Raw genomic sequence first — 15,120 nt, forward strand, 5'->3', positions numbered from 1 at the left:
GAGTGGTTGTTTGTTGTTGGACTTCTGTGCTAGTCATGGATTGTCTATAACGAACACCATGTTCGAAAATAGGGATGCTCATAAGTGTACCTGGTACCAGAGCACCCTAGGCCGAAGGTCAATGATCGATTTCATAATCGTTTCATCTGATCTGAGGCCGTATGTTTTGGACACTCGGGTGAAGAGAGGGGCAGAGCTGTCAACCAATCACCATCTGGTGGTGAGTTGGGTCAGGGGTGGGGAAGACTCTGGACAGACCTGGTAAGCCCAAACGTGTAGTGCGGGTAAATTGGGAACGTCTGGAGGAGGCCCTGTCCGACAGACTTTCAACTCACACCTCCTCCGGGCGGAGCTTTTCGTGCATCTCTGTGGAGGCTGGGGGCATTGAACCCGAGTGGACAATGTTCAAAGTTTCCATTGCTGAAGCTGCGGCGAGGAGCTGTGGTCTTAGGGTCTTAGGTGCCTCAAGGGGCGGTAACCCACGAACACCGTGGTGGACACCGGTGGTCAGGGAAGCCGTCCGACTGAAGAAGGAGTCTTTCCGGGATATTTTATCCCGGAGGACTCCGGAGGCAGTTGCAGGGTACCGAAGGGCCCGAAGGGCTGCAGCCTCTGCTGTGAAAGAGGCAAAGCAGCGGGTGTGGGAGAAGTTTGGAGAAGACATGGAGAAGGACTTTCGGTCGGCACCAAAGTGCTTCTGGAAAACTGTTCGCCACCTCTGGAGGGGGAAGCGGGGAACCATCCAAGCTGTGTACAGTAAGGATGGGACACTGTTGACCTCAACTGAGGAGGTAATAGGGCGGTGGAAGGAGCACTTTGAGGAACTCCTGAATCCAACTAATACGCCCTCTATGTTAGAGAAAGAGCTGGAGGATAACGGGGGATTGTCGTCGATTTCCCAGGCGGAAGTCACGGATGTAGTCAAACAACTACACAGTGGTAAAGCCCCGGGGATTGATGAGATCTGTCCAGAAATGCTCAAGGCTCTGGGTGTGGAGGGGCTGTCCTGGTTGACACGCCTCTTCAACATTGCGTGGAAGTCTGGGACGGTGCCAAAGGAGTGGCAGACTGGGGTGGTGGTTCCCCTTTTTAAAAAGGGGGACCAGAGGGTGTGTGCCAATTATAGGGTTATCACACTTCTCAGCCTCCCTGGTAAAGTCTACTCCAAGGTGCTGGAAAGGAGGGTTCGGCCGATAGTCGAACCTCGGGTTGAGGAGGAACAATGCGGATTCCGTCCTGGTCGTGGAACAACGGACCAGCTCTTCACTCTCGCAAGGATCCTGGAGGGAGCCTGGGAGTATGCCCAACCGGTCTACATGTGTTTTGTGGATTTGGAGAAGGCGTATGACCGGGTCCCCCTGGAGATACTGTGGGAGGTGCTGCGGGAGTATGGGGTGAGGGGGTCTCTACTCAGGGCCATCCAATCTCTGTATGACCAAAGTGAGAGCTGTGTCCGGGTTGTCGGTAGTAAGTCGGACTCGTTTCAGGTGAGGGTTGGCCTCCGCCAGGGCTGCGCTTTGTCACCAATCCTGTTTGTAATATTTATGGACAGGATATTGAGATGTAGTCGGGGTGGGGAGGGGTTGCAGTTTGGTGGGCAGGGGATCTCATCGCTGCTCTTTGCAGATGATGTGGTCCTGATGACATCATCGGCCTGCGACCTTCAGCACTCACTGGATCGGTTTGCAACCGAGTGTGAAGCGGTTGGGATGAGGATCAGCACCTCTAAATCTGAGGCCATGGTTCTCAGCAGGAAACCGATGGAATGCCTTCTCCAGGTAGGGAATGAGTCCTTACCCCAAGTGAAGGAGTTCAAGTACCTTGGGGTTTTGTTCGCGAGTGAGGGGACAATGGAGCGGGAGATTGGTCGGAGAATCGGCGCAGCAGGTGCGGTATTGCATTCAATCTATCACACCGTTGTGACAAAAAGAGAGCTGAGCCAGAAGGCAAAGCTCTCGATCTACCGGTCAGTTTTCGTTCCTACCCTCACCTATGGTCATGAAGGCTGGGTCATGACCGAAAGAACGAGATCCAGGGTACAAGTGGCCGAAATGGGTTTCCTCAGGAGGGTGGCTGGCGTCTCCCTTAGAGATAGGGTGAGAAGCTCAGTCATCCGTGAGGAGCTCGGAGTAGAGCCGCTGCTCCTTTGCGTCGAAAGGAGCCAGTTGAGGTGGTTCGGGCATCTGGTAAGGATGCCCCCTGGGCGCCTCCCTAGGGAGGTGTTCCAGGCACGTCCAGCTGGGAGGAGGCCTCGGGGAAGACCCAGGACTAGGTGGAGGGATTATATCTCCAACCTGGCCTGGGAACGCCTCGGGATCCCCCAGTCGGAGCTGGTTAATGTTGCTCGGGAAAGGGAAGTTTGGGGACACCGGATAAGCGGACGAAGATGGATGGATGGAAATAATAATATATTAATTCATCAATGTTTTTTGAGGAAATGTTTTCAGGCCCACCCATAACGCCATGCCTGCTCTGACGACCTGATGAAGCTGTTCGAAAAGAGAGGACAGCTAGGGGAAAGGCTCAAAACAATCATTGCACAAATGCCAGATGTAGATCCTAGGGGCCCCCGGACCAGAAAACCTAGATACCTTAAGAATTGTGACGGTGTTATTGAAAAACATTAAGATTTTAGAATTGTGGAAAGGTTATGTAAAATATTTTACTTACCTCAATTTATTGGCAAGAACGGCATACAAATTGTACAGAAAGCAAGGAAGGTCCTACATCTACTTATTTTTCAACTTTCTCCCACTACAGTATATTCATCTTTTTGTCTCAGTTTTAAACTTTCCTCTATTTATTTATTGTCTTATCTTAATATTTGTGTCTTTCTTTGTCTTTACTGTCATCTCTTTCATACGTGATTTGGAGCTGACAGCAAGGCTAGTACCATTGTAGGAACCATGTTGTAATATTCTTAGAGCAATATACGACAGTGTACACCAGTAGTTGACTTCAAAATGAAGCAAAAGTGCTAAACTAAGACGCTAATAAAAACAATTCTGTCAGTGTGATGATATAGATGCTGGATGAGAGTCTGTATTTATGGGTGAAGATAGAAGATATGTGGTATGTGTTGTGTGCTTACTACTCCCTTTTTGTTCTCATGATTGATCACTTGGGCTGAAATGTTTCATTGATTAATAGAAAATGTATTGATTTATATTTTTGATAATCTATTAAAATGTTCTGTTTCATAGCATTATACAATCTGTGTTGGTTGGAGTCAGGCTTGCTGTGAGTTTCTGTTTTTTTCTTTTTCCTCTGATATGTTCTGCTGTCAGTTTGTGTTGGCTCTGGGCGTTTCTCAATACCTAGAATGCAAACTACGGACTTGTGTTCTTGGGGAGAACGTTCTTGCTGGTTGTTCTTGGAAGAATAAACTCGCAAGTTCACAAGCACAGAAAACTCTGTTAACAGTTTGAGACGATGCCTTCTTCCTGTTATTGCTCAACACCCCCAGCACAGAGGCTACCTGCAAGGCTCCAAAATACCAGCTAGAAATAAAAACCACAACAATATAACCACTTTGTATTAAAACAATCTCCGGACAAGAAAACCTCATAATGCTACAACTATTGCAATAATATTGAAAAATTAAGCTAATTGAGCTTTAATTTTATTGTTTATGGTTTAGCTCAAACACCCTTTACTTATTCAAAAGAGTGGAACGCGATCCCTACTATTATTAGCATATAAGTTTAAGTAAGTTTAAATTAAACAAATAAATAGGCATATGCACTGGTGTGTCCTATGTGTTCCTATTAGTGTTATGTGGAATTATCATTTCTATATTATTGTAGTGCACTGTATATGTGAAATATAGAAATTCAAATTATAAAGGTTGGTGTCTCCCCTTTAGTCTACATAACATGCCATAGCATGTTACCACTTCATGTCCAACTGTTCATTTATCATAAAGAATGAAACTCAACTTCTAATAAATCAGAAAACAAATACACCAAAAAGAAACGTGTGTATCTCATAGACTAATATACAGTCTATCTGGTATAGGTAGCTCTCCTGTGTGTGTGTGTGTGTGTGTGTGTGTGTGTGTGCTTGTTGAGTTTAACTCCGAAAACAGTTAACCACATGTGTTGTGATATTTACACAAACAATCCAAAACGGTGAAATAAATTTACGGAACCGGTCTAAAACCTCCGGGGTCCTACAGCGGGGTCTCCCAGTGGGACTGTCCGAGCGCCAAGCTAGCGGCCCCGGCAGGCGTAAGCTGGCGGCCGCGTCATTTTATGGAGCTCCGAAAACTCTAAGCTAGTTGTCAATTCAGCAAAGATTTTCGCAAGACTGCCTATATTCGAAATATAAACCGTTCATTTCTCTCCCGTTTTTGGGCTGTCTATGTACTGGAAATCCAACCATCACAGAATGCTGAAATGAATGTTGGGATACTGGTGCTGCGAAGTTCATACAAGTTACCAACCAATGCATCCTCGGTAAATGGGCGTGTCAAGAATACATCCGGAATTTTAACTGTTCTTGGCGAAATGCGAACTTGTGTATTGGGCCAGTACTTTGGCAACACGAGATGACGTTTCACAGGAACACAAGTCAATAGAAGAACACAGATTGGGAAATGCCCTCTGTCTCTCTCTGTGTTCCCCCCTCCCCTCCTGCCTGTGCCAGCCAGCTAATTGCGCACACCTGCTCACCTCCTCACTACACTCCTCCCACCGTACACACCTGCCGGTCATCAACTACAATCAAGCTCAGTATTTAAACCCCGGATTGACTCACTATCTTTGCTTGATTGTTGCTCCTGTCTCCTTGGTGACATAATGACTCAAGCTCCTGAACATTGTCCTGTGTGTTTTCCTGCCTGCACCTTTTGTAATCTGTTTTCTGTCTTCTCATTTCAGTCACTACCTTCACCGCCACTCAACAGGGTATGGATGAAGACACCATCAATGAGGCCATTGAAGACACCACTGTTGGGATTTATGTTCTTAAAGAACATGCTTCAAGTGATGAACCAGAGGCCATCAGAATTGTCCTTGAAGGCATCAAGGTGTTGCAAGATCTTGATAATGTAGCATTAGCTGTTGCTATGCTGTTTGGACTAATGTATGCCCTGAACTTCAGCTACCCTGCTGACCTTTGTTATACCTTTAAGGTAATCCAAAAGATTTTCATGGACCTTGATGGAGGGAAACTTTCCAACACAGCACTCGCTCTAAAAAACAGACTCTTCCAGTGAAAGTGACAGTTGTCCCTAAAGGCATCGTTGGTATGGATCTACCCTTTGGACTAGTTTTGTTTGTTTGAATTAACTAGACAGGATTTGCATGGAACTGCATGGAAATAACCTTTTGCAAACAAAGCAAAAGTTTGATCTCTGAAAACAGGCTCTTTTATTAAAGACTGATCTGTCAGCGATAAACCAACAGACCTCTTTGGTTCTGCTATACCAGATGGACCGCTCTTTCCCTTGTGATGCAATTATGAAAATTTTTTTAAGAGTTTTCAAAAACATTTTTCTCTTTGTGTTTATTCCTCAGGAAAGAAAATGTACACAGTGTTGATATTTTAGTATTTTTTTTTTATTTTTAATTGTCGTACAACATTACAGATATAGACCTTTTTGTTAAAGAGTGAGATCCTTTTTGTTTAACATGAAACAGCCCCGAAATCACCATCACCAACTCCACCAGATTAAAAGTACTGTTTAGGATCTTACTCTTTAATAAAAAGCTCTATCTCTGTAGGGATCCTTTCCATAATGTTGTCAGACACTTAGAATAATAATCTGAGTCTGTAACTGACCATGAACATTTGGACGCATTTTCAAAGATTGTTGTTCACATCAGTCACTTACACACAAAAACATAGGAAAATAGGGTCCAGGTTGAAAGAAAAACTGAAGTTACCCTAGGAGTAAACTTAATAACAAAGCACAAGCTCTTATTTTGCCTTATTTACTTTGTGCCATGTTTGATTTGACTATTTCAGGAAAATGGTGTTATTCTTTTTTTATTTTCTCAGGAGAGCTCTGTTTTGGTAACAGTTCACAGTATTTTGTATTTGCACTTTTAAATCTAATGTGAAAAGAGTACTATAATTGTCTTTGCTGTGTCCACTGAAGATATGTTTGAAGTATTATAAATGTCTTTGCTGTTCGAAGTCCACTATGAAGATATGTTTTGAAGTATATATATGCTCCAATTGTTACACTGTGAAAATGGTTAGTGCAAGGTTACTTTATATTTAAAACCATTGCACTGTATGCAGAATTTACAACAATTTGAAAACATTGTGTTTTGCATAGTTGTGTGGTTGAATCCACTGCTGTTGATGTAGAGGTTAAGATTTTTGATCCCTCTGTCAAATCTGTTTATAGTAACTGCACGGAGTCATTCATTTTGGGTAAAATTGGTACGTTCTAAGTTTTTATACTCAATATAGACAATTTTGAGTACAGAAATCTGACTCTGCCTTTTTTGTCAATGCAAATCATTTCAACATACAACTGTATTTACACACACACACACACACACACACACACACACACACACACAACAAGGAACTGATGGAAAATCATGGTCAAAATCAATGGTATCCTGGACATGATGAAATTACTTAACATTACACAATGAATTCATATTATTGAAACGGAAAAATAATATGTTAAATTAACACTTTTTTTAGGATTATTTTTTGGGGCTCTTCCCTTTATTTTCAGAGTATTCAAACTCTATGCCGCTGCAGGACTCAGCCAGCATGGGGCGAACGCTCTTACTGGGTGAGCTAGAGGTTCCCTCACAACAGTTCAGACAGGCCATTGTCAGATGACTGTGAATTAACGCTTTATGATTGTACCATTGGTCCTGCAACGCCTGCTGTGAATGTCTAGCTTGGGAGAATGCAGCTTTAAGGCACTTCCGCATTGGCTTCAATTTTCATACCTGGAAGCTTCATCCTTTATTTTTATAGTTATGGTTCCAATTTCTGACATGTCTAAAACATGAATGCAGCTTTAACTTAACTTGTTAAAGTCCTTAATCAAACATTTATGGCTTTACTTTGGTTTGGATCTAATTCAGCAGTTTTACCCAATGTCACTAATTGTTTTGTAAGGTGTCATTGGGTGTCTTAAAGTGTGCCAACAAATAAAATGTATTATTATTATTATTACATTTCCTAGTGTCACACTTTAGGAAATTTGGAGAAGGGGGGGGGCAGTATGATAATAATGTGGGACAGTGTTAAGGTCAGTCAAAAATGTCTGGAGGGGCATGGATTGTGGGCCAAAAAATATATACAGGTTTTTTGTGTTGTTATGCAATATAGGGATGGTGGCACACATGTGGATTAATATTTAATTTTCAATTGTGTAAATTGCGAAACACATAGCCTACATCTATATTTGATCTTGCAGTATGCAGACCTGTTACTTAGTGATTGGGCTTTTGGCAATTATTGAAGTCTTTAATGAAAATGTACAAAACATGAAACATGAAAAAAAGCAGATATTATGAATTATTTTGACTAATAGAATAGTTAAGATCAAAGGATGTTGAGTAAATCACAGACTGGTTTATGTAAAAGTTTGGTCAGGATACTGTTTTGAAATTTCTTTTTTTATATTTCAAATGCCATGAAATTAAATAAAACATTATCATTAATCTTACCTGCGAAGAACATGGATGTATATGGGTTCCATAAGATGTACATGCATGCATCAAAGTTATTTTGGGGCAATTTTTTAAGAAACCCATATTTGTGATATAAAAAACTTTGAAAATGGGTCAAATTTGACCCAAGGCCAACACAAGGGTTAAAATGATGTTAATAAGAAGATTTTTGTTGAGCCCTGTTTCTGATCATCATTACAGCCGAGCGTTAGGCTTTATGTGTGTTGTCCATTAGTTGAGGCCGGGTATGGCTGCAGCCTGGAGCGCCCCATGTCATGCCGTCCCGTCTCATGCCGAGGCTGTCCAATGGTAAGTTCAGAGGGTCAAAAATATGAAATCGCGAATTATTTTCCAGATGGAGTCACCGGAGTCATGGGTAAGTTTGTGACCACGTTTGTTGCAATCAATTGAAAAACATTTAAACTGTTAAAGTAACAATTTTAGCCATAAATATAGTTTGCTGATTTCTGGATATTATTGTGTCCCTGATGTTAACGTACATTTGATGAAACCTGCATCAGCGTTGGTTGACATTTGTTAGCGAATATTAGCTAACATTACCTAGAGCAATTTATGGTTGCAGACTTTGATGGTTTCTTTCTGTGATTTTCCTTAACGTACACATCAGTGTCTTTAAAAAAAATAACACACCAGAGGTGACACGATGCACGGTGTGCTGTACTGACCATCATTGTCCCCCTTTGCCCCACTTCAATATACAAGCCCCGGTGTAGGGCAAAGGTTTTGCAGCACATGGAGGTGCATGTAAAGAATGCCATTCAACATGAAGGTTAGTTCCCTCCATCAGCTTTGTGCTATGCCATTATCATTTGTTTGTTTGTAACTACTGGTACTTAGTAAGCTTACTAATAGTAACTTTAGATACTAGTTGCTTTATTTTATAGGGTAAGCACGTAAAGCTTTTGTCCCTTAATAGATTTCTTCATAACAAAATGCCACCAGGCCTGCAGGAGTGGAAGCAGTGGTCACTTCCACTGCCCATTCTGCCTCAAGACAACAATAAAAAGGCAGGTTATACTGAAGCATTTGCAGATCTGTAGCCCACCTCTCCATGATGCCCAGTTGGACGCTGATGCAGACTGCAGAGAGATGGGCATTTTTAAGTATTTTATTCATCAGTATGATAGTCTGCATTTATCTTATAGACATATATATATTTTAAAGTATTTTATTCATTTGTATGATTGCCGTTACTGTTTAGAAAAACACCAAATGTATAAAGTATTTTATTCATTAGCATGATAGTCTGCATTTATCTTACTGTTTAGTTAAAAAACACCAAATATATTTTTAAGTATTTTATTCCGGACGGCACCAGGCGGGATGGCATGAGACGGGGACGCAAGCTTTTATTTTGAAAAGTAGAAGGTCGGGGATGGCCAGGGGCGGATTGGCCATCTGGCAATTCTGGCAAATGCCAGAGGGGCCGGACCATTTTTTTAAATATACAAATACATTGTCTTTACAGGCCGACAGCGCATAGGACGGGTTTTTATCACTTGCACGATTTCACTATGGTTATACAATAATAATAATAATAATAATAATAATAATAATAATAATAATAAGCATTTGGCCAGTCGGCAACGGCCGGTCTGGTGCCGACATGGGAAGACCGACCCATCCAGAGGTTAGGCTACTCAAATTCACGTCAAAGTAAAAAATCAAGCACATCACCATCAAACTGGATCTCCGTTTGCAGGGTTCAGGCTGTACCGGACCCTCCTGGTGATCATGCTCTGGGGGACCGGCTGCTGACGGCCGCAGAGCTCCGCCGGAGCTCCGACTTCTGTCTGTCCACGCGGCTGTCTGACGGCATCAGTATTAAATTGAGACAGTTTCATAACCGGTTAAAAAACGTCTCGTCGCGTTAACTAGTAGTCTAATTCGGTGTTTTGGTACAGTTGGTTTTAACGCCTGATGCAAAGTGTAGGCTCCGTCTTTCTTCTGTGCCCCAGTAGTGTTTAGTTTTACGCTATGTAGCCTAGGTTAAACTCTGCAATTAATCCGCGGCACAGTAGGCCTATGCATAAACTGTGGTGGTCCGTTACACTGTAGGCTATATTCAACATCACTGATAATTTTTGATCAATAGAATGTAGAAAACATTAAACTTCACAACGTTTTGTATCTATAACATGATTGTGTTATTGTACAATTTAGCAGTAAAAGCAGTAGCCTCTGTAAGTCAATCCTATATTTTTCAACTTGAGAGCAAAACGTGCTCCTTGGGGAAAAAAGTGACCATAAAGCCCTGTTCATGCTAATCAAACAGCTGGACTTTGGGGTCACGTGTTTTCGTATCCAACCCATGTCCCAGATGTGAAAGCCCCCTTACTGGACTACTGACTATAATAATATTCCATTATATTATAATTAACTTCCACCAGAATTTTGTGATTCGTAGACGTTTTTATCATAAATTGGTGCCTAAAAATTTATCAGAATGCAGGAATTGAAGTCTTTTACCCTCAAAATTTCTGGGGGAGGACTGCTGCCGCTGCTGTTGGCCCCCTGCGCATCCCAGGTAAGATGCATGCTGTGCAGCGCTCCGCCTCACATTCTCAGCAGTTTATCCACCACTTCACATAGATTGGGAGGGTTATTTGTTAAAGTTACTGACCAATCGTTGGCACTTGTGTCTCTCCAGGAGCTTCTGTCGTCCGTTCTGTTACCCTGCTCTTTTCGGGACTATCACCATGGGGAGACTGGATGCGCTTCGGCAGTTTAGTTTGATCAAATGGCTCCGAGAGGAGAGACAATCGAGGAAACTGAGTCTCTTCATTGTTTTCGTCGCTCTGCTCTTGGATAACATGCTGCTGACTGTAGTCGGTAGGTACACTCTACTTTTCTCATCTCTTACATCTCTGCAAAGAGTTTCTTTTCTTCTTTGCGCAACAGGTAGTCCAGTTCCCCAGGTCTGTCCAGAGATCAGCGCTGTGTGCGGACCAACCCTCCATCAAACCCCTCATAACCATGTGTCCATATGTCTGGAATATAGTGCAAGTGGCAGGTTACCAAAGTGAACATTATTATTATCATTTTTACATTTAACTTTCAAATTGAATATCGAATGACTGAAAAACTACAAAATCAGATGTGAGCTCAGGTCATACATATATCGCTAACCCTGCACCTGACGCTGGCCGAGAGATAACATCCCATAATAGGCCTAGTGATATACTCTCTTAAGTAAAGTGTGTATTTCAACTTGAGTAGAGTCCAGGTGATAAAGTAACAACAGACAGTAGGTAGGCTATTCAAATACACTGTAGCCTATTGATGGTAATTCTGTCATTTTCCAAAACTCATTCTCGTAGCCTATAGGCTGCAAGCGCGTAATCGCCGCCGGGGACGGGCTCACGTCATCCCCAATATGAGAAAGGAAAAGTGTCCCCTCCAATATTTGTTATTACGATATCAAATTCCTCCAAGAGCCAAAAGAAAGATCCATGTCCAGTTAAACCGGCTCCAAAGCTCTTGATGCTCACTGGAGCAGAAGAACAGCAGCTGTCCGCGTGCACGTTCACAGCTGATCACGCACGTCTACATCACAGCTCAAACACTCTGTCTAATGTTCAATATAACCCAGTGTGTTACTGCTGCTGATGCTCTGAAAACTGGCTCTCTCTCTCTCTCTCTCTCTCTCTCTCTCTGTGTGTGTGTGTGTGTGTGTGTGTCATTATCATCCCAATCATTTCCAGAGCACCCTTTGAAATACCTTTCATTCTTTTCTAAAACACATATCATATATTAAGTATTTTAATGACATAAAATGCATCTAATATATAATACACGTTTCTATTGATTTTTCCTTTAAAACATAATGGATATAAAATAATAGTTTAAAGGTAAAAAAAAACGAAGCGTGTGTAGGAAGAGTTAATGACTGAGAGCAGCATCAATAGTTTACATTTTTGACAAGTTGTGTTACGTCTGTAGGCAATCAGATACGTCTTTGTTGGATCACTGAGTCAGACCTGCAGCTTCCACACACTCTGCATCTGTTTCTGACAGCTGGAACCATTCTCATCTATTCATAGAATGTTATAATTTCATAGAGACAAGATCTTGAATTAAGGCTGTTAAAGCAGATCGCTCCACTAGTTTGAAACAGACCTTGGCACGTGATGCACAATTATTGAAAATGGTTGAATTGAATCATTGAAAATACCCTAAAAACAGAAAATGACATCTGTTGGTTACATACAGCCTTTAAAGTCCAACCCACATTAATATTATTAATATTCAATCACTGCAGTATTCAAAATCGTAGATCATATTTCATGTCCACTATCACAATCATTTATACTATTTGGATATTGTAACTCTATTAGTAACCAATCACACAAACTCATATTTTAAAGAGGGATTTCCAACAGACCTTGTTAACTATGTCTTGATTGGCCTTTGTTTAAGAGTGCTACATCATGAAGAGATCAAATAGCCAAACTGACCAAGCGTGTCCAGGAGCAGCAGGAGAACACAATGGACCAACAATTTTGTTGATACGTTTGTTATTCACTGTCTGTCATGTGAGAAAATAGAACATGTTTCTGTGAAGAATCAAAAAGGTAGATAGTTTTTTTAATACCAGTTGCCTCAACCTGGTTTGTCTCACCAAATCACTCTGAAGAGTCTTGCTGTACAAATGTCTTTATTTTCTGTTACCAGCAGCAACATTTGCCCATGAGCGTGTTTCTGCCTGCCTGCATCATGTCATGAGCAGTGCTATATTACTCCCTCCTACATAAAGTTCCACTCAGCAATATAATAGAATGTCAGGGTGTGGGGTCGCCCGTGGCCTTGAGGTTTTGGGTGCTGACCATGAAAAGCAAACCGGGAACCTTTGTTGCATGTTGCTCTGAGCTTCTTCCTACTCTCATTTCACCTCTCTGTTTAAAACTCTGTTTAAATAAAGCCATAACATTCAAAAAAATGCCATAAAAACAGAGTGCCAGCTTTTTGCACGGTAGAAGATGAATATATGAAACTTTTAGGCTGAAGCACTAAATGATCAGCCATATGGCTACACTTATGGCCACACATTCCATCAAAAGGAAATGATTTAGATGTAATCTGTCTAGTTTCCCCCAAATTCAGCCTGAACTTCTGAAACTTCTCCCACCACCCAATACAGTGGAGATGAATATAATCCTTCGTGGTGGTCAAAGCTGTGAAATGTCACGTACCGTTTTTTTACCAGCAACATAATCCACAGGGCTCACTGTCTACAGTTCCTATTATTATTGTGAATACCAAGGATGATTGTCTAGAGGAGGCGGGACATTGTTTCTGGAAAGGAATGATGTTTTTCTGCATTCATTCAAATGTTAAAGAGCAATTATTATACAACTTTTCTGGTCTTAGTTTTTGGTTCAGGACTCCTATAGAGCAGCCTGTCATGATTCACCGCACAACACACTTTGTAGATTGTCAGGAAACTCATACCGTCATCTGCAGCTCCTCTGAAAGCTTGGTTTAGGTTCCTTCTCCCCCTTGCCCCCCCCTCTTTTTTCTTTTCTTTAATGTAATTTTTGGTGATGTGGTCATGGTGGTCTCTTTCTTTCTTTAGGTTAGTGCTTGTGATTAGCCCTGTTGTTCTCTGCTGACATAATTGCCGTAACATCATGCTAGTGAACATCAGTCAGTGGTCGGGTCATATTTCATTGCATCAATCTCCTCTCACCTCTTTATGCCCTCTAGTTCCCATCATCCCCAGCTACCTGTACACTCTGGATGAGTCAACAGACGTGGTGTTGAAGAACAGCACAGCATCACAGCCGGCAGCTCCAGGAACCTTTCACAGCATTGTGTCCTTATATGATAACACCGTGAGGTCTTCAGGTTCCAACACCACAGCCAGGTCTCCGGACCTGGTCCCTACGGCCCCCGCTGCCACACAGCTGCCACACAACTCCTCTGAATGCCCCCAGTCTGCCAGCACGCTGCTCAATGAGAATGTCAAAGTGGGATTGCTGTTCGCCTCCAAGGCCACCGTACAGCTGATTACCAACCCCTTCATAGGCCCACTCACAAACAGGTAGGTTTTTCTCTCTGTGTTTCTGTGTGGATACATTTATTACGTAGCATTTACAGCTGGGGAATTAGCTGGTTAAGGGTTTTCGCAGGCAACCTGGAACATTATTGTTGCTTTTATGTTAACAGCCTGGAAATTACTGTCACGAAATCAGTAGAAGCAATCAAAATTCATGTAGTTGTCACATAATGAAGAGAAAGCCACAAGTTGACATTCATCCTAGCATATAATTCCCTTTACTTTCTCAATCATTCAGTCAATATATATATATATATATATATATATATATATATATATATATATGCTTTGTGTCTATGCTGTTAAAACACTTACAGTATTTTTGTACAGTGTTACAATTACAGTATTAATGTGAATCATTTTGGTTCTCAGGTAATGAATCTGTACTGGTTGTGCCTTCTGTTTTGACACTTCATACACAGTTGGAGACAATCTACATCCTCCATACCTGCAATAATGTATTCAATAATGTATTCAAACTGACAGTGGATTTTAACCGTTATTCATATGCATATGTACAGATATATAATCTTAACTGGTTGAAGCATTTCCCATTTAAAAATTTAGCAGTCCTCCATAACTTCTAACAATTAATTTTTTTAGGTCTCACTGCTTTAGAAAGGGACAATATGCTGAAAAGAATGAATTTCCCCTTTCAATGCAGCCATTTCTTTAACCTATCTGTGAGTGTGTAGACACCTCAAACTCATTATAAGCTTAAATGTATTCTTTTTTCTCTGTGTCCCTTTAGAATAGGATACCAGCTTCCCCTATTCGCTGGCTTCTGTATCATGTTCCTCTCTACTATCAGTAAGTTCCATCCAACGTCTCGTCATTATCACAAATCTGAATGCTTGCATCATGCCTGATGTTTCTGTCTGTATTTCTCTTGTTCCTGCTGCTGTGAAGTGTTTGCCTTCTCATCGAGCTACGCTCTGCTGTTTGTGGCCAGATCCCTGCAGGGTGTGGGCTCGTCCTGCTCCTCTGTGGCTGGTAAGACCCCCCCTCTCTAATTCCCTGTGATGCTCATATCCAGTCCGTCATCTGTTCAGCTACTCAGCTCATCTGAATACATTCATATTAATTAAAATAGACAATAAATAAATATTGGCTTGTGTTATTGAGTGAGCATGTTATTTAAATTATTGTTGCATTATGGGTTGTTTGTAGCCTAAATGTTGCCATGCTAGACAGGGGGTGAAGACCCCTGTCCTCTCATCCGATGGAAGTAGTGTAGGGCAGGGGTTGCCAACGTTTTTTTGCACCCTATAATTCCCTCAAAGAACAGGCAGACACAAGTGGCTTTCTTGCTACTGGTTTATTTGAAGCATCTTTCCAAATCCACAGTGAAAACTAAACACACAGTATAACAATACAAAAATTAGCTTA

At 41.7% G+C, this 15,120-nt stretch overlaps 1 protein-coding gene across 1 annotated transcript in view; it reads left to right on the forward strand.

Moving 5' to 3' along the window:
- Positions 1-10,173: 10,173 nt before the first annotated feature.
- Positions 10,174-15,120, forward strand: part of LOC114572384 (synaptic vesicular amine transporter-like) — a 79,770-nt gene continuing 74,823 nt past the window's right edge. The window contains exons 1-5 of the mRNA XM_028603995.1: positions 10,174-10,200; positions 10,324-10,505; positions 13,380-13,716; positions 14,483-14,541; positions 14,641-14,724. Of these exons, the coding sequence (XP_028459796.1) occupies positions 10,373-10,505; positions 13,380-13,716; positions 14,483-14,541; positions 14,641-14,724 (613 nt within the window). The 5' untranslated portion in view covers positions 10,174-10,200; positions 10,324-10,372. The remainder of the gene's footprint in view (positions 10,201-10,323; positions 10,506-13,379; positions 13,717-14,482; positions 14,542-14,640; positions 14,725-15,120) is intronic.

Source organism: Perca flavescens, chromosome 17 (genome assembly GCF_004354835.1).
Source record: "Perca flavescens isolate YP-PL-M2 chromosome 17, PFLA_1.0, whole genome shotgun sequence".
Lineage (NCBI taxonomy): Eukaryota > Metazoa > Chordata > Actinopteri > Perciformes > Percidae > Perca > Perca flavescens.